This window comes from Columba livia, chromosome 5 (genome assembly GCF_036013475.1).
Source record: "Columba livia isolate bColLiv1 breed racing homer chromosome 5, bColLiv1.pat.W.v2, whole genome shotgun sequence".
In the NCBI taxonomy this organism is placed as follows: Eukaryota; Metazoa; Chordata; class Aves; order Columbiformes; family Columbidae; genus Columba; species Columba livia.
Genome location: NC_088606.1, coordinates 18583922 through 18611634, shown reverse-complemented (window position 1 = coordinate 18611634; position 27713 = coordinate 18583922). Strand labels below are relative to the sequence as shown.

The 27713-nt window shown below is 40.3% G+C and overlaps 1 protein-coding gene and 2 long non-coding RNA genes across 4 annotated transcripts in view; 1 reads left to right on the top strand and 2 right to left on the bottom strand.

The window, feature by feature from the left end:
* Positions 1 to 1720, bottom strand: part of NRDE2 (NRDE-2, necessary for RNA interference, domain containing) — a 35101-nt gene extending 33381 nt beyond the window's left edge. For both annotated transcript variants that reach the window (XR_010472817.1, XM_065063684.1), the window contains exon 1: positions 1575 to 1720. Coding sequence is in view for 1 of the 2 variants with exons in the window: in XM_065063684.1 (XP_064919756.1) it covers positions 1575 to 1653 (79 nt within the window). In the remaining variant the exon portion in view is untranslated. The remainder of the gene's footprint in view (positions 1 to 1574) is intronic.
* On the top strand, positions 1211 to 3450 carry LOC110361319 (uncharacterized). Its single transcript, XR_010472821.1, has 2 exons — positions 1211 to 1482; positions 3234 to 3450. It is a non-coding gene; the product is annotated as an uncharacterized LOC110361319 (long non-coding RNA).
* Positions 2944 to 27713, bottom strand: LOC110361318 (uncharacterized). Its single transcript, XR_010472820.1, has 3 exons — positions 27219 to 27713; positions 16484 to 26824; positions 2944 to 3106 (listed from the first exon to the last, which is right to left on the bottom strand). It is a non-coding gene; the product is annotated as an uncharacterized LOC110361318 (long non-coding RNA).

Here is a 27713-nt window from a genome sequence, read left to right as displayed (position 1 = left end):
TTCCAGACAGCTGGTCTGCAGTGACACAGACTACGCATAACAAACTCTAAGGCCAATTTTGCAGAGTTTTAAAATATAAGACAGGTCTTACTACTAGAGAATTTTAGTGTACCTGTGCCCAGCAGAGCAGCTCCTCTCTTCCTAGAAGCTATAACTTGGGATCTTATTACATCCACTATTCCCTGCACCAAGTGTCATTACCAGAAAGGCTCCTGGGCATGGCTAGAACTTCTCTGCATTGGCAGACTGAGCCTCAACAGCTGCAATGCCACCAGGGGGTACACAGAACTGGCTAGAACAAGCAGCTAATCCCAGCCTATATTGCTAAAAGCTTCAAAACCTCACCATACTGACTGGAAAAAAGGTACAAGAAATTCAGCGTAGGTAAACAATTCTCTTAAGAGTTTCCTCTTGCTGTGGTATCTCTAGGATGGGCAGACTCAAGGGTGGCAGAAGCTGACAAGCAAAAACCATCATTCAAAACATCTCCCAGTAGAATTAATATATGTTGCGCATACTTCAGAATTTGGCAATACACCAGGAAGGGTTCTTCACTCATTTAATACAAGCGTAACTTGCTAGACAGCAACCATGACAGTCAAAGTGATAAACTGAATCGTAATCTCTCATGACCTTGCAAAAAATATCCTTTACAAATAAAATCTGTCTTAATAAACAAGGAAATGAGGAAGCACTTTTTAAGTTACCCAAGGCCAGCAGCCAATAAAAAAAAATAAGAAAAAAAGAAAGAAGAGAAGAGAAGAGAAGAGAAGAGAAGAGAAGAGAAGAGAAGAGAAGAGAAGAAAAAAAAAAGAGAAAAGAAATCCTCATTTTCTGCATAATGCAAACTTTCTCCACCACACACACAAAGCCAACATAGACTTCCTCAAAGATGAGTATTTGTGTAGCCATGCTTAGGGACATAGTCTAGTGCTAGCTTTAGGTTCTGGTTGGACTCGATGATCTCAAGGGCCCCTTCGAACCAAAATGGTTCTACGACTCTACGATCTACCAGCAGACAGCTGGGCGCAAAACTGCACATACTTGAGAACCTCCTAAGGAGAAGCCGGCACCACTTCTATGGGGACGACCCTGGTGCAGGTTCTCTCTGCAGCCCCCTCAAGGGTATTAACTCCCCGGTAGCCATGACCGCTCTGCTCCCAGCAGCCCGGCTGTGCCCTGCACAGAGTGCGCCTGTGCGCTCCGCACGGCCGCATGTCCCCGCACACAGGCAGGCCGAGCCGAGCGCTCCCGGCGGCGGGGCTGCCCTGGCAGCCGAGCCCCTCTGGGCACCCCCGAGCCCCCAGAGCCGCCGCACACAGAGAACCGCTGCCGGGGTCCCGACGGCAGCACCGCCCACCCCGCAGCTCCGTGACGGAGGCGGAGCGCCCGTCAGCAACGCGGGCACGCAGGGGCGGGCCGGGCTGTGCCGTCGGAGGGCGGGCGACCGGAGTAGGCCTGACGCGGTGCACGGAACGGCCGGTACGGGGCAGGAGGCTCCGTGTGGAGGCGAGTGGAAGCGGAAGGGCTTCCCGAGGGCTTTTGGGGGAAAGAGAGTTCTCCTAGGACTTTACCTTTCCTGGAGCCCTCGCTGCTACCGGCTGGGGGCTCCCCGGGCTCGGCGGCCCCAGCAAAGGCCGGGAACAGGGCCATGTCTGCGCTTGCCGCCACTACTCTGCCCGATCCGCCCTGCGGAGCGGCGGGGCAAGATGGCGCCGCGGCGCCGAGCATCCTGGGAGATGTAGTTCGTCCGCTCGACCGCTCAAAATGGCGGCGGGGCCCTATGGCTCTTGAGAGAAAAAGGGCTCAGCGCTGAGGCTCTTTGGGTGTTTGTCTCCTGCAGGCCTTCGCGTAGCCTGCACCTTCCGCCGCCATCACCAAGGGCACTGGAGGAGGGAACTGCTGGGGGAAGGGAATGGGGTTTACAGAGCCAGCCTGCCCTTCCCCACCACCCTGCCTTCCCTCATGGGGTTCACTGGGAGGGAGCACCCCAGAAACATCTTTTCGGGACTGGAATACTCGGCTGTGTAAAGCAGAATGTTGCAAGAAGCCATGCTTGCTTTCTGTTAGTATCCACTGTATGTCAGAAGGCCCATCTATCCAGGCAGCCTCTCTCAAACACCATTAGCGAGGGCTTAGGGAAGAAATAACCTCCTGCAGTAAGTCCTTCGTAAGTCTCCTGACCACGGAGTTGCCTAGCATGTTTAATAGCATCCATGAGCCTGTCTTCCATAAACAAACTGGAAAAATAATTTCTGTACTGTTATACTTTGCACTTCGTTGGGCAGGATGTTCCATTTTTTAATTAGTTACTGTCTGAAACAGTATTTCTTTTATGTCTTGAGCCCGGTGCCTGATTCTTGCATTGTGAGAAATACATAGAAATGTATATCTGCCTAGAGTTGATACAGAAGATAGGGAAAAAAATCTAAAAGAAACACATTACCAATTTGTGACCAAATTCCAAAGAGGAAATTTAAAATTGTGAGGTAAAATAAGCATCCCTATTCACTTTCTCTGCAAAATTTTATACGCTGTTAAGATACTTCTCCTGTCTGAACTGAAGAGTCTGCCTTTTTTCTTTGTATAATATTAAAGCTGCTTCATAATGTTATCTTTGTTGAATTTCTTTAGTTTTTCTAACTCCTACACTAATACCACTGCACGAACAGAATTTCACGCAGTGGTTAAGCTATAGGTGTACAATGGGTTTAAGGATTATATGGAATTCAAATGAGTGGTTTGTTTTCTACTCCTTTCCAAATACCAATCATTCTGTTTGGCCTTTGGCCTCTCCGGAGCTACGATGTCTCTTCAGAGCCCATTCCTGAGAAGCAAAAAGTAATAGGTAACTATTGTGTATAGATGTTAGACTTAGCTTCCCTATACACACTGCTTCACATTTACTGAGCTGATTTTTTTAAATTATTTTATTATTTATTTCTGAAATATTTGAGTGACCGTTCTCAGTCAGCCTTCCAGTTGATTATCCTGAATATTTTTGCACCATCTATAGATTTTATCAGCTTTGTGTTCACTGCCATTTTCAGACTTTTTGTAGATGTTGAACAGTCAGATACGGATGAATCCTGCTGATGACTTCTTCCTTTAGAAAAAAACAAAACAAAAATAAAAACACAAAACCAACCAACAACAACAACTATTTCTTAATCATCCTTTCCTACCTTTAGTTTATTTTTAATCTCTAAAATGATATTCATTTTTATCAACAGAAGAGAAGAATATAAGTGCAGAGAGAAGAGGATTCAGAACAAAATAGTGGTCATGGACACTGTCTGGAAGTCATCAAATGAGTGGGGCCTGATTGCCATCTTGGAAAGAATGTGCTTTAAAATGCGTGCTCACATACCAATGTGGAGCAATGTTTTTGCTCAGGCTTGTTAATATCTATCAAGCTCTGTAGTAAAACATGAGAATGTGGAAAATGCAGTATGTAATACATAGAAATGTATATCTGCCTAGAGTTGATACAGAAGATAGAGAAAAAAATCTAAAAGAAACACATTACCAATTTGTGACCAAACTCCAAAGAGAAAATTTAAAAAAAAAAAAACAAAACGCCACTTTTTAGCCTTTTTCCTGAGAAGATAAAACCTACGTAATTACACTACCTGAACAAGCATTTGTCTTTCTGTCTGCCTGGCATAATTTCTCCAAGTACTTTTAAAACTCGTGACCAATTTCAACCAAATTTAACAGGAGGTTACAGGTTATTACATTACTGCAAATTTCATGAAAACAGGTGGCAACGCGGAGCAGGATTTTCAGTGGGAGGAAAACTCCAATGTGCATGCAGTTCATATTGGGAGTCTAATCTACTGGGAAAATTGAATCAGAATTCTCCTGCTGATGGAAATATCTGTTATAATCTTATTTGGATAGTTATTGAAATTTGTAAATGCATTTATTCTGCATGCCTCAGCACTGGGAAAGCTACCACCTCTCTACAGAAATTAATTATTCCCCTGTCCTCCTAGGAACCAGACTAAAAGCTCTTTCAAGATATTGATGCTCTACATGCAGGATAAACTAAATGGATTTCATAACAAAAGCATTCAGTTTATTTGCTGAAAGTCATTATTCACATTGTCTCTCAGCTGCTCATAGTAATGGTAACTAACATCTTCTCAACAAAGAGAATACAGAAAATGTGCTTTTTGAGAGTAAAGCAAATGGACAAAGAGTTTGTAAGAATCCTGAATACAGATTTTATGCCCTGTATCCCTGGAAATTCATTTCAATTATGGATAAAGGGAGGGATAAATTAACACAAAGTGTTATTATTGTTGCCATACTATATATATATATATATATATATATTACTGTGGCATCATAAGAAACCAAAAACCACCACATTCAACACTATCACATTAACGCAGGCAACATTTCCCATTATCACAAGTGGAAGTTAAACTCCTGTGAACATTGTTTTTACATTATTACATCTATTTGTACAAGCAGTTTCCTATTTATCATTATTAGAAATTGCCTATGTAGTGAAATCTTCTAAACTGACATTTCCTTGACTTACTGAGTGAGCAGTGCCCATTCTGATGAAATGTAGTTTTCTGCAGTGTATTTAGCTCCACACCTAAGAAATTTTATTTTCCAACTTTTATCTTAAAACACTGCGAAATGTATTTTAATTATGTTATATGAGTGCTTTACTGAGCCTTTACAGGCCAAAAAGTACTATTAGAAATAAATAATTTGCCTCAACTCAGTTGAGCCAAGCCTTTTCTTAGGATTAGTGAAGAACATGACCAAAACACAATGTCTAGAATATAGTTACCTGAAACACTCAGCAAACCAGCAAACCTTTCACAATACAGTCAAAACCACAGCAGCTGTGTACAACAAGAGTTCCTTGTTATTATAATAAGGAACAAACTAACCAATTAGAGGAACTAACAAGTTCCTTACTTAAGAACACTCTGGTCCACTTTTTACATTGTATCTACCTATTTATCATATTAAAGTCTGGTGCAGATAGTGTTTCTTATTAATAATCTATTTTAAGGATTCTTCTTCTTTGATAATGATTTTTCTTGTTTAGAAAGCCTTATGGTGAGTGAGGTACTGAACTGCCTAAGCAGATCTGAGAGTGATAGTTTTCAGTAGATTTGGGAATTGAGTTCTTTTGTGTATTTTGACAAAAATCATAACGTTATATTTAGGGACACAAAACCCCTCACATCGGGTCCATAACATTTTCCTTATTACAATAAAATTATAGTAGGCATTTGTGAGTCTGGCTTTTGTGAAGTGGGTGCCATAAGCAGCAGTAATTCAGGGCCCATCACCAGGGCCGGGAAGGCCACAGCAGGCCCATTTGGTTCTTGGCCACACACACTCAATGTTTTGTTCTGTCGTGCTTTCTACGCCTTAATTTCACAGCCTCTGATATCACATCTCTCATAATTTTCTATTTTCTGTTGCTTCTCCACACTTGCTACTTTCTCTGTAGTAAATCCTGTAGTTAGTTCTTCCTTCTACTCTGAGAGTGCAGGAGCTCCTGCTAGGAGTAGGTCCATCTCTCTATTAGATACCAAGAGACCATCCTTTTTACAAATCGGGGTTTCTTCTCACATGCAAAAACTTAGAGAACAAGCTGTATAGTACAGCATTATAAACAGTGTGATTCGAAGCACACGCAGTGGCCTTGAATAAAAACATCAGAAATAAAGGCAACCATTTTGAGCAAGGGCTACATTGCACTCATTTAAAGAAATAAGCATTCCCAAAGTTTTGTGAAATTTTGTAAGACTGTAAGAGCAGACGTTGCATTAGGAAGGGCACAAAATTAATTCTGACCAGGGAGCTAGAGGGACAATTGGGTGTATTTCTGTATACCTTCTTTGGCTCCCCTGAACAACCCCAGTGGGATGGATTAGAAGGCATCCACCTTTGTGCTTGACCAGCCTTTTCAAACCTCATTGACATACCGAGTGCTACCAGCATCATGTGATGACGCATTTGTATGACAGTAGGAATGCAGCTTACTCTAATAAGAAAATACATGGGTTTGATATGACATATTTAGCATGTTCCAACAGTGAGAGGGACTAGGCGAATGTAAAAAGAGGGTGCTATAGCTTTATCTCCCTGCAGTGAGACCTCTGGCACACAACAGAGTTTCCAGTGACACGGGTTCCTGTTCTGATGGTGTGCCAAGTTTCCAGCCTTCCTCTACATTTTCCCAGCCCCTTCTCAGGTTTCTTTTACTAAGAAATCCTTTTGTCTATGCCAATGCTACTCAGATGTATTGAGATCTATTGAGTAATTTTACCAAGGGCTAATTTTTTATTGAGACCCGCTCAGCAGGCAGAAACGCGAGAGCTCGCGTTCCCTCTCTGCCAGGTGCCCGGCGCTGCCGCTGGGCTGCAGCCTCAGCACTGTGCCATGGCCGGCCTCGCCAGGAGACCATCTCCTGCAGCAGCATCACGAGTTTGGGACTTTATGATGCCTGATAAGGTCCCCGTAGCTATTTTATTTCCTCTTTCTGCCCTGCTGTTGGGGTGCTGTGTGGGCTGGCAGCTCCCAGGGGACAGGACAGGAGCACTTCACCCCACTCCATTCCCCTTTGAAGCTCCTGTTATACTTCCCATGCCTTCACCCTTCCCACCTCTGCCATTCCCTTGAAGAGGGAGAGGACCAACCTGCCCTGGCTCTGAACGTGGTCTGGCAGCCACCTCTGCTGTGCCACTGGCTCTCCTCCCTGCTTCCTTCCCCAGGTCACCAGCTCCATGCCATGAGCATCAGGCAGGACATGGCTGGGACATTTCACACAGGGAACGATGCAGAGCTCTCCATCATCTCATGCTTTGCCGTTGCTTGAGAGGCAGCTCAAGAAGATGTCTTCTGAGAAAAAATTCTTCTTAAATGTCTAGATAATATTCTTCGGGTCCTCAAAACTGACAGATCAAAACTGAATATGGTTTGATACAAAGGTATAATAATTTTACATCTTTCAAAAGCACTTCTATTATATTTTTAAAGGGAAATGAGCTCACTCATATTTAGCAACAAATTCCAACTACTTTCTCTTTGGTGTTTAATGATGTATTGTATTACACATAGAGTTAAGTATTTTAGGTGAGAATACTGTATAATATTGCTACTAAATTTGATGTATCATATTTTACTCTCAAAGCAGGTGAGTATGTATATCCCTCCTAGAGTCTTCTGTACAGATTTTGAAAATTACATTACTGCTCATTGAAAAATACGCAATTCTACTGCCACCTTATTCTTAAAACGTAATAAATAATACTCAAATAAAATCTTAGTCTAAATTATTAATAAAACAGGGATATAAAATGACACGGAAGTGGTGCAAACATCTTGCCTTCAACAGATAAAACTAAATAGAAAGTAAACACATATAGATTGATCTTATTCAGAGATGCATTACTGCTGATATTTTCACAAAGGCTGTCAGGCCGTCCTTCTAGTGCCTTAATAAATCTCATGATTTATTTACTGATCCAAGTTCTGTCTGTAAAATCTTGAGTTATGATAAGCTTGGTGGGTTATCAAATGCTTGCTGGGTAGATCAGCTATTACAGGTATGTTTGTGGTGAATATATGTAATAACTGATTCCGTTCAAATACACATTCCGATTCTATAATTTAAAAACCTGAAGATTTCTGCACTTGATTACTCAAGCTGCATGGCAGTGCTGGGCTTGAACTTTGAACTAAAGCCATGGTCAGACTGACCCTGTATGAATATACGAAATATGTGTATACTCTTCCATACTACAAACAAAACCAAAATTAATATGAAAAACCTTTGTTTCAAAGCCATACTCTAGATAGGCCTATTAGGTTTTTAGACATAAACCTCAGACTTGTAAAGTATTTTGACTTTTGCTGTACACACATGTATGCATATGTGAATATACAACTGTATTCCTATATAGATTACAAAAAATTAGGGTCTTGATATTGTTCCCAGTACATTTACTGAGAATTTTGCTGTGAACAAAAACTACATCCAGAAGACAAAGGAGGTATTTTGCAGATATAAGCAAAGCATTCTGTTTACTAGAAGCTTTCTCAGGACAAAGACTAGAGAATTTTAAGAAATTCTGAATTATCAGAACTTCTTATATATCCAAAACCATGCGACTTTTACCTCGATTTGCCAATGCTTAGGAACATCCTGACTTCCTCCTTAATTTCATTCATGCTCTGTTTATATCCATCTGTTTCTGGGCCAGCATTTTCCTATGGCTTAAAATAGCTCCTCACTTTGCCAGGGTGCTAACCTGGATGTAACCTATACACAGACAGTAATCACATGCCACTCAGCCTTCCATTAAGCAATTTTAAAGTTTTGTAAGATCAGTTCTCTGGATTTTTTGCACTTTTCTCAGTTCATATCCTGAACTAGAATTGTACACAGTTTTCCAGATGCAGTGGTACTCCACAGAATGGCCTACTGCATATTCTCTACTGAAAATATTCTACAGCCCTGCATTGACGTTTAGTTGTCTGAATTGTACTAGTGGCTCATAATGACCCAGATCAATAATTACACTCTGACGTTTCCAATCTATCACTTCCCTTGGATGAATCCCCCTATTATACCAGAAAAATCTTATTATTAATCCCTAAGGACATGGCCTTGTATTTTGTATTACATTTAATTTTACTTCTGTTACTCCAGGCTGCTAAGTCACCTGTTTTCTAGGAATGAAATTCTTGAGATGGCTTATTGTAAGCAAGGCCTCTCAGTTTTTGTCATCAGCAAGTTCAATTAGCATGTTCTTATTTTCGTGCCATTGCATTTATTAGATAAGATCAGGACAAATGCTGCTATAAGGAGCCTCACTTGGAATCCCTCTCTGGTCTCATAGTGCCCTTTCCAGCACAGACCTATTATCATCCCTCTTTTAGACACTTTTTAATCTGACTTATGTTTCTTATGCTATTTCCCATTTCAACTAATAATCTCACAAGTACTACATTGCAAAGTGCTTTATTGAGATAAAAATAAATTGGACCTACCAGGTATCCATCCGTAAAAATTCTGCTGCTATTAAAGTTCACTCATGATCTACCTTTAGTAAACTTCGACTGCATTTTATCCCATGTTCTATTTATATCCATAGCATTCATTATTTTCAAAATTTGTTCTAAAGCTTTGTGTGTTACTGTAAACTAACAGAATAACTACAAATCTATTACATGTTTATAAAAAAAAAAAAAAAGGGAAGCTTGCTATATAGCACCACCACAATACAACAGATGGATTAAAATCTCTACCACAAACCATAAAACTCCATACCCTTGTTCTTTCCTTAGTAATGTTTCCCCATTTGAGCAAGCTGACTTCTCCTAGTTTAGCTTCCATGCCATGGCTCTTTTCACTTTGTGTATTCTCTTCTAACAGCAAACTTAGCTTGGACTTTCTACATCTTTGTCTGTTCTGAAAGCTGCAAAAATTACTCATCAGGCTGGGGAATGTAGCTGGATTATATATAACCTCAGTGCTTTGGGGCTCCCCCTTCTTTTTATGCTAGTTGCAATGAGCTACCTACATGGTTAAACAGTCTTTTACTTTTTGTTTTACTCTTTGCAAGATCTAGCTCTGGGTTCGGTTTGGTAAATCTTCCTTGAGTTCTGCACCTCCAGGTCTTTAAGTCACGTCTTCATTCATTTCCCTTCTCCATTCTGTACAGACCTTTTCCTTGTTTTTGCTCTGACTGGTGAGGTGGTTACTCATCCCACTTCCATACTTGGAATGTAAATTCCAGATGTTTTTTGCATCTCCGAGTTAGATAAATTCCAGGTCTCTGTCATGTTTAAGCTTCTGATTTATTCAGTCCCTTTGAATATCTCAATTGCTATGTCTAATCTACCAACATTTGTTATTACAGTATTTAAAAAGCCCTCCAAAACCTTAATTGTTGAAACAACTTTGTTTATTCTTCCCTTTCTTTTGGATTTTTCAACCAAGTGGGGATGGGGATGGAGAGAGGACTGATCTGCTTTAACTTTAAAACAACCAGCTCTCTCCCCATCATTACTACCTATCTTAGTCTAAAATAGCATCAGTTTGTACCGAAAAAAAAAAAAAAAAAGTGCTTTGGTTGTCATTTGCACAAATACCTGGGCTGAACTGGTATTAGTAGCTCATGTTTTCCACTGTACATCTGCATTTTGAATCTCTCTTCAAAGAACCTCATCAGAAATCTCCCTTATCCCCATGTTTCACCAACAACTGAGCTGTGATGCTTGCAGATTTTCCCTTCTCCAGTCTCCATTTGTGCTGCAAAATTCCATTAATTCAGCTGCCATCAAGATCGCAAAGTTTCCTCCAGTTTTCTAGAAAATTTCGATTTGCAAATAATATCACATAAGTATCCATTACCGGTACTGAAAAGTTTTATTACCAGACAATTTGTATAATGCTTGAGTTGTATGCAATGTCACCTCTGACAGAATGCCAATTGCTGTCACTAGACAACCAATATGACAGGCATTGAAACTGGTTTATATATATACAGTAAAAAAAAAGGAAAAAAATTCACAACATAATGAACTGGAATCTTGTTGTCCTGAACTACTACACTGTTCTTTCAGCACACTGAGGATTATTATGCCTATAAAAACACCAGCCTAACATCCTTAAATTATAGATAGCATCACTAAGTCACAATAATATATTAACTGGAACTAATCAACTATATATTTATTGTACTGAAATCCTCTATCTTATTAGCAGTGAAAGTCCTTTTATACGAGCTGCAATTATTCTACTGAAGTGCTGTTACTTTCAACCTAAAGAGCAGAAATATGCTGCACAACCTTGAGAAGAGGCGAATGCAGAGGCAAGTACACTTGGTAAGCTCTGTAATAGCATTAAGAAATTTAATTTTCATGTAGAGAAGAATGAATATTAATTTTATTTTTATGGCCCTTCCTCAAAGGTATGACTGTGCTTCCTCTATGCATTTCTTCTTCACCTTACGTGTTCTTCAGGTAACTGCATAAAAGCAGTTCTTTTGACTTCAGAAGGCTGGGAAAAAACAGCCATAAGTGTATTACATGTATTAGGAGGAAAAGTAAGGGTGATGATAATTCAAACCTAATTCTTTGTGCAATAAAATAGCTTAAGACAGAATAATTTGAATGTTCATGTACCTTCATCAGCGTATGAGTGAAAATATATATTATGTCTATACAATTTATATTTCAGAGCTTATTTTACACACATATACAGGAATGGAGCAGTTTGAAATGTTACTTTCTTTTTTAATTCCCCTGAAATTCTCTATCACTTTCTCTTAGATCATCAATTTTTTTTTCAAACTTGTTGGGCTTTCATGAACCCTGAGCTCATTTTCACAACAGCAGCCATTATCTAAAATATTTTCTACCCATCTGGCAATAAGTCAGTCCTTTTTGCTCAGAGGACTTCTTATCTATTTTCATTACTTCACTTTTGCCAGCACATGAAATCCACCCTCAGAAATACAAGCTGGGATGGAATCAAGGCATTAGAAAGACAAAGGATCAGCAACCACCACATCAGTCAAGGCTAGACCTCAACAGCTTGCAAAAGCAACATTATGTGTGGTTCAGATGGGTGAGGGCATGTGATGAAAATAAGGAGTGTGAAAGATTATCTTCTGCTTTTTCACTTCTATCAATCCGCTTGTGATTATACTCTGCTTTTCAAATACTGCGCACATCTCTGCAAAAGGGCAAGGTGGGAGGTAGCTGTAATGGCCTTGGGGGATAAGATCTTGCTAATTATCTAATCACTCTTGAGAGGTCAAGCAGTGGAAACCCAAGCCCATAGCCAGCAAAAAAAAAAAAAGAAAGTGTTCCCGGGGTTGTAGTGAATGACTCCATTAATGAAGATCAGAAGACTGATTTCTATAACCAGTGTTTGCTTAAACAAATATTATATGTTATGATGGAAATAATGTGGAATACTCTTCCTCAAATTCTTCTAAGTCAATGAGTCAATACACTATCAATCCACAAATTAATACATCAAGCATTCTCCTGACCCCTCTCTAATAACACAGTCTCAATTACCTTTTCAAAGAAGTGACTAGAGTACTTCTAGCATTTCTTTTCCCACCAGAGATTAAAAGACAATAGACCTTACCTCTTCAATTTATTGTGCTGGTCTCATTTGTTAACAAATTTAGGATACAAGGTGGTATGCTCAACCAAAAGCATTTCTTATTCTATTAGGTCTAAAAGAAGTGCAAACAAAATAGCCCGTTTCATGTTCACCTATCATATTAACAAACAAAATATAGAAACAATATTTTTTCTATAAGATGTAATCCCTCATATAGTGTGATCTGCTGTAGTTTTTCCTCAGCACGTAGGTCACAGGCAGCATGTTCCCTGCAAGACTCTCTGACATTGGTCAAGGCCTTAGCAAAGTACTGTTTTAACTATGGTCCAGGTTGATACAGAACAGAACAAGTGTTTCCCCTAGAATACTAGTTGTTCATGGAAAACAATACTTAGACAACAAAGCTTAGTCACACAGTCCATATTACGTTGCTCATCAAGCTTGCATTGTTGATTTTGCCATTTCCCAAAGAATCATTTCCCGCTTCCAGGCACGGCCAGGTTGGGGCTTGGATTCTTTTCCACTGTCCATTGTTAGAGGAATTAGGAATTTGCGGAGGAAAAAAAATAACTTTATCTACTGGTCCAAACCACACTACCAATTAGCCAGAAACTGGAGAGTTTCTGAGAGATTGTTAATAAATATTAGACAAGGTAAGCCCAAGTGTCTAGCTCAAAGCAAAAATTAGGCGTATCTGGTCTGCAGCAAAGTCCAGAGACAGATCTGTATGGGATCACTGTAAATAACTCTGAACATGTTTTGTTGCTGAACTTCTGAATACAGAGAGTCCTTCCATTAGACTAAAAGGAGAGCAGTGGCATTTATAACTCATCTACACGTATCTTAACATCTACTTAGCCATCTGATAGATTAGTGGTGAGGTATGGGTTCTGGTTGTATTTCTAACAAATGAAGCCACAGTTCCATTTCCATTGAAATGATTGGGATCTTCTCTGCACCTCCATTCAAACGGGTGAACTCTTCACATGCACCTGGTGGATGTTGGTTTTGTAGATTATCTTGCTTCTGACTATAGATTTGAAGTAAAATAGTTAATTTTGCTATTTGACATCTTATGAGAGAGCAGCTTAAAATACAAAAGGAAGGAAACATTAACCTTTATCTTACTAAAGGTTAAGCACCTCTGGAAACTTACAAGGCTTGATCCCAGAACCTTATAGGACCAAGGTTGCTCATGATTTAAGATACTAGACGAGAAAAATAATTAAAAGTTCAATTTAGTGTTGTCTCCTCTTCAAACAAGTGAAAAGCTTTGCTTTATTGAGGGAAAAATATTGGGGAAATTACCAAATAAAACCTCAGTACCCCAAGGGTATTATTCCTCTTGATCAAAAGCCACCGGAGAAACACTTGTGAGGAACATGTAGAAATAGGAATAACGTCTTCCTCTACAGCAACGTGAGATCATGTGAAAAAGAATTACAAGACAGAAAAGGGTAAAAGAGTCAGAAAAATGTAAAACTCTACTGAATTTGTATTTTAGTATTATTTGTAAAAAATTTATTGTACAAGTGGAAAAATATCATTTAAATATGGAAAACCTCTAAAATGCTTCAGGGACAGTTTATTATTCTATACACTTTACTTTGATAAACAGCCTTAGTCCATTGATTTCTGTCTACTCTTTTCATTATAATCCACATTAGGTATGAGCTGTTCTCTGTAAAATTTAGCCTAGCAATTACATTAGGTTGTTATTCTGAACTAGAAATCATATGTTGAAAAAATACAGTAAATCCATATATGAGTTAATAGAAATGCAGCTAACACAGAAATACATACCTGAACATATTTATGTAATTTATTAATGACTAAGAAATTATTATTAGTGTTCATCAGTATATCCAGAACAACTTCATTAATCTTTAAAGTATAGCAAACCACAGTAGACAATCTTGCACTGGAAGCGGCAGAACACTGCAGCTGTATTTCCCAGGAATCATAGCCATTGATTCCTGATATTTAGCACTGTTCAAAGTCCTAAAATCCAAATAACACTGAAATGGTATTCTACCATCTTTGCTACCAAAAGGGTGCCAATGAGCTTTAGAATGAAGTACTTATTTTGAGCTGAGCATATTGCTGTTTCAATGAAGAAAGCACACCATATGCTTAAATAAAAAACTTCTGGCACCTGCACACTAAAGGGGAAGCTGCACTCCACCCCAAACTATGTTACGGCCTTTGGCAGAAACCTACAGTAGCCTCATATGAACTGTGGAATCTCTAAACACTGTCAAAGCAGCCTTCATTTAGGAAGAGCTGCATAAAGCAGGCTCTGCAAGGTTCATCTGAGTTCATTTATAGAACACTGTACCTTGGGTTTGTGAGCTGTTTTCCCAAATTTGTGAGCAAACAAATCTGTAACAATATACCAGAAAGGAAAAAAACTCAAATGTTAACATTACAGAAGTGCTTGAACAGCCATAATCATTAATGGAGGCTCCATACTAGAGTGCTACTACTGAAATACGAAACCTGAAGAATTTAAGACCTAGTCTAGAAAGCATCCTATTTTAAAATGCTAAGATCAGGGGTTTTACTTTGGCTGCTACAAGTAATTACTTTTTATTGCTATTCAGTAAATAACTATTTGAGAAAGGTAGATTAATAGGACTAGCAGTTGCAGAAAATCCCAGAGATAAGCACATTCAGATAATCAGCCCGGTATGTTCAGTGAGTTGTCAGGAACATAGATAAGTTGGGGAGGGGTGCAAGGAGAGACTAAAGAGGAAAAGGAGGAAGGAAAGCAGTAAGAAATGCTAGAATTAGAAAATGAGAACTGCTGAATGCCATTTGTAAATTAATAGCTGTAGCCAGAGAGTTTCCTGGTGACAGAATTTGTTCTTCTCAAGTCAAAAGAAATACAGTATTTTCTCTGTTGTTCAGGGATCTCTTTCCCTGAGGTTGCCAGCTGTGTTTTTATAGCAAGATTGGGTGGGAAATTTCTCCAGTGGCAGATTCTGACATCCTTCTTCCCTGTCGAGGAAACAGCTCGACAGCCATCAGTTCCTTTGCTTATCAAGGGAATTTTTTTGCTCCCTGGCAAAGTGCCTGCTCTGTATTTATTCCCTTTGTTTGGATTTCCTTTCCTTTCCGATGACATTTTCTGCACACAAAGATTCTCATCCTTTCATGGAAAACCATGGTTAGACCCATCATATGCCACTCCTAGAAGTGACTTCTGAAGCCCGATGATCATGTGTCTCCCTCCACCCCGTATCGTTTTCATTCCCCACAAGTGGGGTGGAGCAAGAGGAGGCAGCAGCAAGGACAAACAGGGATTTATTTCTCGGCCCTGTGACACCATGCCTGCCAGGCAGAGAGCCCCCTGCAGCCACTCTATTTGTAGCCTTTTCCTCACTGAAGTCACTGGCAAAGATGACTGGGAAACCCGAGGCTCTATTGTTTTTCATTCCCAGCAAGCCATGAAGAGCACAGTGGTACATGGCTCTGTGAAGCCATCTAGTTTTCCACAGAGTACTGTGTGTGGTTTGTAATTCTGCAGCCCTGCAGTTTTCTATGTGGTTGTTCAGGACTAAAACAAAGAAAATACCATTTTGATGTGCTAAAATAATTCTATTTATTAATGCCATTCCTAAATTATTGTATTTGCAGGGAATAAGAAGCCTCCCCTCAAATCTCCAGCTACCTACCAAGATTTTTGATATTTTAATATTTCACCTTCTCAGAGCAAACATGTTTGGTGATCTTGGAAGCCTTGTTTTATTTGAGATTACTCCTAATTTACAACGGTACAGCTTTAGAATTAGTGGAATTACAGGAGTTACCCTGTGGCTATTGTTTCACAATAAAAAATGGCAACAGTAGCTTAAAGCCTTCTAATACCCCTTCTGCCCCTCCACTGTGCCAACACAATTGCTTGTAGGGCTTCTTAAATAAGGCTTATTAAAAGGCTGTCAGCACTAAGTCAAGGAACTGATTGGATTAAAAAAAATAATTACTGATCTTGAAAAGTTGTGCTAGCACAAGTGAATGGGTGGCATGCCACAGACACAAGAGGAACAAAAAGGAAGCAGGAATACCTCAAGCTGATCCTGCTGCTTGAACAGCAGTAAAGTAACAGCCTATGCAAGATCAAAACTGAGAGCAAGCTTGTAACACCCATTAAGCCAATTGTCAATTATCTATGATTAGATTATCTACATTGCATCCAGCATAGTTATTAGCTGAGTCCCACCACTGCACCAGTGTCTCTTGCAAGACTGTCCCTGGCCTGAAACAATACACTTCCATTCACGCAGAGCCAGAGCTCATAAACTCTTTTGATCCAAAGTTGCTTCTGAAGAAACGGCCGAGGCTCCTCCTTACCGTGTTGCCAGAACCAGGAGCGACAGACAGAGTGCAGACAGCACCGAAACAGCTCAAACCGCGCTGGGCTTCAGGCCAACTGCAGCCGACTGCGTGCAGGGACAGCTGAAATGATCCCCCACCGGCGGGACAGGACAGGCCCTGTAGGTCAGGTGAATACGATACACACGCTCGGATCCAGTTCGGATATCTGACCCAACAAACTCTCCTACAGGGAACCAAGGAGACGACATTGAAACACCAGCAGCAAGAAGCCTGGCCGGTTTCTGGAGGAGAGTACAGGAGCAGAATGAAAAGGCCAAATGTCATAGGTGACACCCCCAGCAAGGCATTTACACTATAAAGTATTGCTTGCAAAAGAAAACAGGAAACATTACAATTAGGAGTAGGATGTTGAGAAGTATTCTGTCTTGGGCTCAGCTCCAGCCCGACAGCGCTGGATGACACAGAGGATCCAGCTAAAGTTGTAAGGCAACTGTTTCTTGGTTGTCTGTTACAGTGCTAACACAAAGCTTACAAGCACAGGAGTTTCCTACTACAATAAAACAATCACCTCTCAGTGTGAAAGTACATTTTAGTGCTAGACAGTAGATTTGCAACTGATTATTCTGTATTATTTACATTGCACCATAAATGTGTTTGCTGTTTTGGATTATTTTAAAAAATATAGTTTGCCATAGAAAAGCAAATCAACCTCCAAATGAACACAAGTATTTTTACCCTAATGCAATAGCTATCACTTTACCTTTAACGGATGATCAAAAATTCAAAACTACTTCAATTCTTTGCAATATTCAGATAAGATGCACAATTTCATTAAATTGCGGCTGTGGGACTTCATTTTTGTGTGCTTTGTCTGCCCCATATAAGCAATATCAGCGAAGCCAAACAGGCTGTTGGCCTGTTCCTATCTATGTTGCATTCTTATGTGATAGTATATTCTCTAGTAATGTCAATTCTTTTTGGCCTAAAGAGTTGATCAGCTTTCCACATCTTTAAGGTTGTTTCCATTAGGAAAAGAAATTGATGAAATGTGATATGATCCCCTTTATTTAGGAAGAATGGGTAAAACATCCTGATTTATGGAGCACAAAGAAATTCAGATGAGTAAGAGCAATTTATTTAACTGTAGTTCCCAGGGTCTCTGTAGGCAGCTGTATTCTAAAAATCTTCCTTCCAGCATTTCTGATGCCACACAGACAGAATTGCAGCAGCTTCCAGATCACTACCTCAGTTCTGAAATTATTTCTAAATCCTCAGAAACCAGCTGGACTGTTTGACCCTCCTATTGTCTGCACCTGTTTGTGACCCAGTGCGAGTACAACATTTTCTACTGCCCGTTACTGAAATCGAAGTAAATTTTGTCTTGTGGTTTCTGAATGGATAATGGCTCTCATGGCCATGACTTTGAACAAAATGGTTCAACTGTCCAACGCCCAACACAGTAGCATGCTCTTCAGACTTCACTTTTTCGTATTGTCAAACAAATCCCTTTGGAATCACACAGAATCTCTCAGCTTAGCCAAATATCACAGGCAATCCCATGTGGCCATCCACTGAAGCCAAGAGAATTACTGCAGGGATGGATTTGGCAGTACAGCATTTTGAACTGAGTTCCCTTAAGCAAGAAATCAGCACAAATGTACAAATCTGGCTGTGTTCGAAGGTTCTGTTTTGCAGCCATCTGTGCAGGTTTTTATTGTTAAACAGGAGTAAAACAAATTCTGGACTAAATGATACATATTTTTATATGTTTGCAGGTAAAAAAAAAAATACACAGAATTCAGAAAGCTGGAAATAACTAGAAAAAGCTCGTTTAAAATTATTAGAAAACCCAGAAAACATCACGTTTGAGTAGAACATTAAGCGTCCAATTTAAGACATGTTGACACTGCAAATTAAAATCAGAATCCCAATATGATTTCTTAAGCTAAAAGATACAGTCAGCTGAAGACAGTTACTGTGTGTTGATTTCTCAGACGAAACATGAGAGCTGAAACATTGCCTCCTTTGTAATGGTACATAAAATCTTGGGTAATTTTTGTAGAAATAATGTACTTGATTACTGTTTGCCAAATCAATGAGTAACTACATGGTGAAACACATTGCTACAGAAACTCACTGATGCCAAGAACCCAGTAAATTCTAAAAATGTACATGAATAACAAACTAGCCAGAGCTGCAGTTGTTCACAATAATTCTGGAAGCCTTATTGTATGTCATGCTTCAAATTTCATAAAATCTCTTACAGTTTAGAATACAATATTTTATGGAGACAGACTATCTCCTGTTACCAGCAGCAAGTACTTTGTTCAAAGACCTGAGCTTGCCATAGCTGTCGAAAGTACTGACCCAGGGCATCTCAAGTCTGATCCAGAATAGTGTGTCAACCTCTGAGCTTCCTGTGACATCCCTGCCATCTGGGAGCTGAAGCAAGCAGGGTGGATGCCAATTTCAGTTACTTTTTTGCCATTTTGCTTTATCAGTAACAACCATTTTAAGGATGAGATGCATAAATGATTACACCAGTTTATAGATTTTTTTTCTCAACATACCAACTCAACTATGTTTTAATCTCTGCAGTCAGATTATTTTTTTTAAATGCAGTTCTGCACAAAAGCTTGATATACATTCTGCTTTCACTCCTATTTAGGACCAGCTTGTCATAATTTTAAGCACAGGAACAGAGTGAGGGTTTAAGCTCTAAAGTGCTCTCAGATTCAGACAAGATCATAATTCTATTCATTAGCAACATTATTTTTGCTTTTTTAACACTCTTTAAATTGCAAGGAATGACACAAGCAGCAGATACATACTCACCTGAGCTGTGGAGCAATCGCCACCGCAAAAATAGTTCCAAGGAGCCACTAACCATTCACACTGCAGAGTCTCCTTGTGTCTCCAGTACACTCTGGCATAGAGCAGTTACTCTGAAACAGCATGTGTAACCCAGGAGTAAACTCCTCTACACCTGGAGTTTTGTAACATGAGCAGTTAACACCAACAGCTGATGGGCATTGACTTGCTGCTGTCTCCACCATCATTGCCGCTCTCTAAGAGCCAAGCCAGAGCCACCTTTTCCAAGACTCTGGGAGCAAGTCAGGGTAGAGAATGTGCCATGGATGGAGTGGAGGTGGATGAGGGAATGGAACTGGCTTCTTTCTGTGGCAATGAGGGAGACAAATTAAAATTTTAAAATTTGAGGCTTCAATATGTGATGCATGGACACAGGTACAGAAGTGGCATCACAGGGCAGATGCGGAAGCACATATCTTCCTGCACACCAGTCTGGGGACAGAAGTTTGATCCTACCAGTTGCACCAAAGCCTTGCCCCTCTCCAGTGGATGAAGCCTGGGAGCCCCTGCTCTGTATTAGTCTGTTTTGCTGTTGCGGAATCTATACTAGAATAGATAACAAACAACTTAAAATTTACACCCAGGAAGTTAATCACATGTTGCGACTGACCAACACATGCCCACAATGGAAGAACTCCTGCCATAAAACCCGTGACAGAATTAGTCAAACAATTAGAGCAATGGTTTACCATGAAAAAACTCACCCACCACATAACATCCCAGTATGGCCTTTTAAGAAACCGGAGAGGAGATGGCACATGCCTATTGACTGTAGCGCTTTAAATAAAGCAACTGGCCCTCTAACGGCCCCTGTTCCTAGCATAGTAGATATGAATGTGATCTTCTGGGGGTGGGAGTGTTAACCACGAAAGGTATAGTCCTTATGATCCCAATACAAGAGCAAGACAAACAACAGTTTGCATTTCCTTGGGGTGGAAGACAATATAGTTTCATTACCTACGCCAAGGTTTTAAACATGGCTCCATCATCACCCATGCCATGGTAGCTAAAGAGTTTGAATCAGTCATCCTCCCACCTGCAGTAACTATTTTGCAATATACAGATGATACTCTAATTGAAGAACACGATGAGGAAATGGTTCACCAGAGTATGAATGCTATCGTCCAGCATTTAGAAGAATTAAATATTAGTGTTCCTGACTTGAAACAGCAAGGACCAAGTCAAGAAGCTACATTTTCAGGTATATACTGAAGGACAGAAAACTGTTACAGAATCTGTATTAACAGAGATACAAAGCATTCAAGAACCTTCTGATAAAAAGGAGTTACAAGCTTTATTAGGAACTTTTGGGCTTTGGAAGTCACACATTCCTGGATTCGGTATTTTATAGGGATCTCTGCAATTTGCTGAAAAAACCCACAATATGGAATTGGGGAAAAAAAATCATAATGAATCATTAAATGCTTTCAATGCTTAAATTTTACTAACCAATCTATGGGACTCATTAAGCCTGCACACCCTAGTACACTTCATATAGTCATAGGTTATGAGAGATATCAATAGCAATTATGGCAATAAGATGTGAATGGTAAAAAGGCATTTTGCTCTAAATCGTGGTGAGGCTCCCAACTACACTCCATTTGAGAAAGTGCTGTTAGCTGCATATGAAGGGCTGCTAATTACCAAGCCATTAATTTGAGAAAGAGAAATCAAGTTATGTGTGCCCATTCCTATTTTAAAACCAATTTTAACTGGTAAGTTGCTACCCTTAATGGTAGCCCAGGAAACTGCTGTGCAGCAATGGGCTCTGTATATACTTTACCAGGCGACAAGTGATGGGATAAATAGAGAAAACAAATGATCAGAGAGTGTAGAGCAAATAGGGATGCCTATCAAATACTCCCATCTGTCCTCCTCTCCAATAAATTATGCGCTGCCATGGGAAGGCGAGACAAAGGAAGTTTGGTTCACAGTGCCTAGAGAACTGGGTTAAAAACAATCAGCAAGTAAATGGTAGAGACCTATGGGGAAAAACACACTGGAGAGATTTACAATGTAGACCAATCCAAGTGCATATCTACAGGACATCTATCTGCTCACCAAAAACTAAAAACCCCTACGGGAAAGTGGAATCAGATTACTGATCATTTGGCTAAAATAAATATATAGCAAAACTCAAGGCAGAAAGGCTAGTAAGTGGTTACAGGATTGGATAGGACACATTGGGAATTACGATTTTTTCAATGAACTGAAAGCAGAGGATGGCCTGTGACAAAAGCTCTGGCAATACATACTGTAGACGCATGGCATTTTTTCAAACAATGGTACAGTACCTGTCAAAAGGACAACAGTTTGCCAATCTCAGGAAAGGTAAATTACTCAGAGAAACTTGTCAGCTAGATTATGTTAGTATTTTAAAGTGACCACCTGAGGGCTGGAAATACATCCTCAGGGGAGTAGAAACAATGGTGTAGGGAAGGTGAACCCCACCCAAGCTGTGACTGGTCCAGCAATCACTGCTGGTTTAAATGGATGGTTTACTACTTCTCCCTTGCCCAGGGAAATACAATCTGATAAGAGATCACATTTTAAAAATAAAGTTTTGCATATGAAAAGGAGCATGGAATTCTGCAGACACTACAGGGACTAAATTAACAATAACTGGGGCTTGGATCATGTCTGAGACCTAGATGTCTTCTTTTGCAGGAAAATAGAGGGTTACCTTATCACCCTGGGAATACTGACAATGAGAACACATGCCTGAGTCTTGTCTCTAAGAGGTTCTGCCTTTTCACATCACATAGTTATAACAGCAGGAGATTGTTTGCATTGTAATACATGACATTTATGAAATCAGTAAACACTACACCTATTGGCTCAAGCTGAGGATGGACCTGCCCTACTATGCCCAGAGCTCCAGAATCATGCATTATGAAACACTCCTCTGGTATCTGCATCTGGCAGCATGTCTACGGTAGTGAGATATAAGTATATGGCAATGGTTTTGGATGTGTGTGTATCCACTGTCAGTACTATCCACTTCAAAGATTATGTAAACTTTGGACCTGGCAACATTTGCTGGTGTAATATGACATATGTTTTTGATCAAATAACCAATTATATTTACAAGTTAACTTCTTCTTGACTGAACAAAATAAGTCTTATTTCAAGCCATTTAAGATATCAGTAACATGTGGGGTGACCTTTGATCCATAAGATGACTTTCTCAAAGAAAATGCCAAGGTTACCCAACATCTGTCTGAAATTGAAAAATGTTTAGGTGAAAGACAAGTAAAAATGGTATATGATAATAATGAACCAGCCTTACTGAACAGCATTGGTATGATATCTTTGAAGGTTTGTCACCAAAAACTACCAATGTGCTGAAAATAATGTTACATTCTATGCCTGTATTGTTAATAACCACTGTAATGTTATTTGTAACCTTGATATTGACCTGTTACTTGAAAAAATCAAATAGTACATGAGATTAACTCAAGTTAAATCACATAGCAAAGCTGTAAATAATAATTTTCCCATTGCCCTCACCCTCAGCATGCACAGGCACGAGGGCTGGTAATTCATAGCACTGTTGTATCAAGCTCACTGTGCAACACTAATAATTGTTGAATGCCAGGCTGAGCAAAGGGGTGGATTGCAATCAACCTAGACACCCCATACACTGGAGCAAAGCTCAGAGGCGATGAGCAAAAAACCAATTATCTCAAGGACTCTAAAGAAAAAGCACCAATTATCCTAAAGATGAACTTAACACAAAGGGGGCTGGAGGGTAACCTTTGTTTTAGATATAAGGCTGTACCAGCGGGTCATCACGTTGTATAAACAGCCTTCTCTGAGATAACCAGTAGAGAATAATGCCTTCCTGAGCTAGCCAGAGCAACATGGCAGGGGAGGAGTGGCTCAGCCAAAACCAGAGTACAGAAACTGAGCAACCAACAACATGCACTTTGGAAAGAGCAACGGGTTTAAGCTGGCTTCAACCACATACTCCTTCCTGGTGACTGGGCATGCTCAGAATCATGATGGTGAGCACACAGACCTATAACAAGAATGATGCTTTTACTGTGATTAATCTGTATATTGGAACTGCTATTTGATCCTTTCATTGTGATTTCAGTACATTGCTGTATCACTCTTCTAAATCAAAATCGCATGTAATACCCAATATATCAAATAAATAAATTTGATATTAAACATTAAAACGCCATGTGCAATATTTAAAAGAATTTGGTCAGAGACTATTTTACTCTGACACATATGAAAATATGGTATTACAATCAAGCAAGATGTATTGGGGGAGAAAACCCTTCTCATAAGTGGGAAATAACTGAAAAGGTGAAGACTCGGTTGGTTCTTACACAAAACCAATTATGCTAAGGCTTTTATTGTGGTGGTAAGTAGTATTTCACATCATCAAATTCAGCTGACAGTAATCTAAGTGGCAATTTGTGCTCACTGTCTTTTCCCAGCAAGATTATCAGGGTAGATGTGAATATTTGCAAATGACACTATATGGAGACAATATAATTTTCTAGTACAGGTACAACTCGGTGAAATCAGACATCCACCTAAGTTTAGATGCTGGGTGCTACCAGATTTTCCAGCAACTGGTAACATTCTGCAAAAGTTCACTGAATGCTGGACAATTTGTTTAAGTGCTCCACTACAATATCTGACAGTATCACAACCACTTAGATCTACCACTTTCCTAACTCACCTCAAACTTTTCGAAAACTAAATAATAAGGTCTTCCTGAGGAATCCTTTTCACCTAAAAATAAATTTTCATCAGTTAAAATGAAAATAACGTATAATACTTGTTGTACCAATTATAACACTCTTGTGTTCTTATGCGTGTGTTCTTAGCTGGCCCAAAAGTCACTTATCAAGTTTATCTGACATCAGCTTTTAAAAAAAACAGAAAATAAAACCAACCAAACAAAAGAGCATCATTTTAGCAACTTTAACAGCTTTGCCAAACTTTAATCACTTGGGCTGAAAATTTCTGTGACGATTGTCTGCCTTGGCCTGTACAAACTTCATTCAAAATTGTTCATAATAATACTCTAACAACTACAGAAAAGCCCATATATAAATTACTAATTTTGTCTTTAGCATAGGGCTTTACTAGCTTGCAGCAAATACAGCATAGTTACACTCCAAACAAAGAGGCTAAAACAGAATTCTGAACAGCTATTCACTAAACAGCTCCATCTAACCTGACCGCTGCATCAGGCAGTGGTCCCAAAGGAAAAAATGGCACATGATGATGTTGTTCAAGGCTGTCATATAATGTAAAAAACCAGCTTCAACTTTAAAACTTCCCAGCTTTTCCATGTTTGAACTTGTAACTGTAATGTCTTTATTTGATTGTGTGTTTACAGGTGTTTGCTAGAATGCACACATAAATGCAATAAATATACATACCGAATAGAAACAATGCGTCAAAATTGTGCAAGTTTTAGAAGAAGGAACACATTACCTGAAAAGGAAAAATTCAAACTATTCTCCTAATATGAACATGTAGTTCTATATTCTGTTATTTGGTAGTACCATTCAGGCTCCATAAGATGGCAGACCTGCATATATTTAACAGATGTTAATGTAATGACATTGCTGTAAAAACATGGCTTTTAAAATGGTTGCTTTAAATGGATGGTGCAAGTTTTTAGGCAGCATGTTTTGAATGTGATGTATTTAGAACCATAACAAACTCTGCTTACTACTCCGTCTTACCTTTCCTGTACTTATTGATGGCTTTGGATGTGGCCTACAGAGCACTGGTAAAAAAAAGAAAATGTGGCATTATCACTCACGAGTTGATTGATTTGGAATTACTTGAACTTGATCAATGCAACTCTTTCTAATAAACGTCTAATTGGTATTTATTCCCACTGATTGATTCTAGCAACTTGTGTTCAAAGTGAGCTAATTCTTAGAATATAATTGCTGTCCTGAACACAATATAAAGCTCTTGAGTTTATCTTTTAAACAGTCTGCTTTACAGGAGACTATCTGGGGCAGCAATGACTTACTCATTAACCCTGAAACTGGTATATTTATTTCCCATTGAATGATGATGTCACCTCTAAAAGCTTTTTTCGAGTTCTCTGACATTAATGTAGTTCTATTATTTGTACAGTCATTATAATAAATTAACAAATTGGTTTGATGACTAATATAGTGTTCAAGGTTGTTCTGGAGAATACTGTGTGATCCCTTTGCCAGGGCTTTATATCCATTTCCTTCCCGTTTTTTAAAACCTCAAGCTGATTTAGACCTAAGATTTTCAAATGTGAATTTTTAAAAAACACTCTCATCCTTTAAATGACCAAGTAAGAAATGGAATGAGCTTGCAATCTCATTTTTATGTTTCACTTCAGCAAACCTTCACTCCTAAACATTATAATTATAATTACACAGGCATATAATTTTCCCATAAAGGTTTCATTGCACTTGTTCCACGTGGCTAAGACTACAAGGAAAAGTGGCTAGATTATTTTTAAATTTTGAATGAATTCTTTGGAAAAAAAGACAGTAAGAAGTGTTCATGCCAGCAAGAAAGCAGTTTGTACTGAATAAGGCTGTGAAAAGGAAATCACAATAATTTTAAAATAAAAGGTGTTCTACTTCCTAGTGAGCAAACAGAATAAAGGAAACAAATTACCTTCCAAGAGTACATCAGGAATGTTATCCTGAAAACTGTGGTTAGGAAGAAAACTTCCACTAGAGTCAAGAAATTGGGCTGGTTATGTTCATATGCAAATGTGCGATTTTTTCATATGTAAACATGCTCTTTAATAACTGCTTAGCAGTGAAACCTTATTTAAAGTACTGCTCCCTGACACATTCAGAGACTTCTTGCTGACTCACTCTTCAAGAATGAGATTTTGAAAAAGAGCAATGAAAACACTCCAATAACAGAAATACTGAAGAATTTTGATAATATGATGAGTGTCTGTAACCCACTTCTACGTTTCGACGGTTATTGTATCAAGCTTCACAGATGTGCCAGCAAGTTCTTGCTGGTTTGAGACTTCCATAGTTTCAAAAGCACTCCTGTAAGCCTCTTACTGGTGCAGGCTTTGTTACTTGTTTGCTTCTGATTTCTCTATGCTTATTTCAACTGGAGCCACACAGAAACCCCACAGGGGTGTTTACGGCGTGGGTGCAGCTCTTGCGCGGCGGGGCTGCAGCGCTTTGGCCAGGCTCAGGACACCTGGCCACGTCCAGCCGTGCGGGGGGCGGCCGGCCGGCCTCACGGGCCTCAGCGCCGCTTCGGACTGCGGGCCTCGTTTTGCAGAAGCATCTCTTTGTGTTGAAAGATCTTGCAGCGGTTTAGCAGGATATTTAGGAGACCGCTCATGGCTTTATCATGCATATCCTCCTCCAAACGTCACTCAAACTGGCACTCAGAGCAGCCGTCCAAGAAACGCTCCTCACGCTGACGGTGGAAGGGCAGAATAAGCAAATTTGTACTGCCGCATTTTGCACCTCTGGCACCCTGCGTTATGGAGAGAGAACGAGAAAAGAGGCTTTGTTTTTCTGCTGCTTTTTGATACAGAAACCCAGCTCTAAAGCGATAACTGAGGAAAAGCTTCTTCCTGCCAGTTCTGGCTCATGAGCCAACCAACTGCTATTGCCGCAAGCTGCAGCTGCATGAAGGGGCGGGAAATCTAGCGCTCGGGCTGCTGAGGCTGCCAGGCCGTGGGACAGCAGGAAGGGCCGCCGGCCCTGCAGAGCTCGCAAGCCCGTGCGACCGCGGCCAAAGCCGGACCCGAGCAGCCGGCCACCGTGCCCACCGCCGAGCCCACACCGGCCGCCGACACACGCAGCCCAGCATCTTCACTTGACGCATTGCAGGTACAACGCACCCAATCAGAGGGCTCGACTCTTACCAGCTAACCATTGCAGACTCCCTTTAGCCAATCAGACGCTCTCTGACAAAGTGCTGCTTCAGATCTCTCAGCACCGCTTCCGTCGGTTGTCGCCGAGCTAGGGCGCGGTAACCTTCCGCGAAAGGATATAGGCCGTGCCGCAGGCCAGCGGTTGGCTGTTGCCGGATGCCCGGCGAGGCTGGCCGGCAGGCAGGCAGACAGGCTCGGCTGCCCGAGCGTTGCTCCCGGCGGCTCAGCCGCTGCTTCTCCCCGGCTAGAGCTGTGGGACCCTACAAGGCGCGAGGAGCTGCCGTCTTTCCCATGGCGGCCAACGGCCGCCGCTCCGGCCGAGCCCTTCCCGCCGCCCTTCCCGCCCCGCCGACTGCGGGAAAGGGGTGGGGGAAATAAAGATGTTTTCTTTACAGTTCTACTCGGGAGGCTGCAGGAGGCTTAGGGAAAGCAAAGGGGTTTGTGCTGTGCTGTGCTGCCCGGGCCCCTGCTGGTGGTTATAACGTT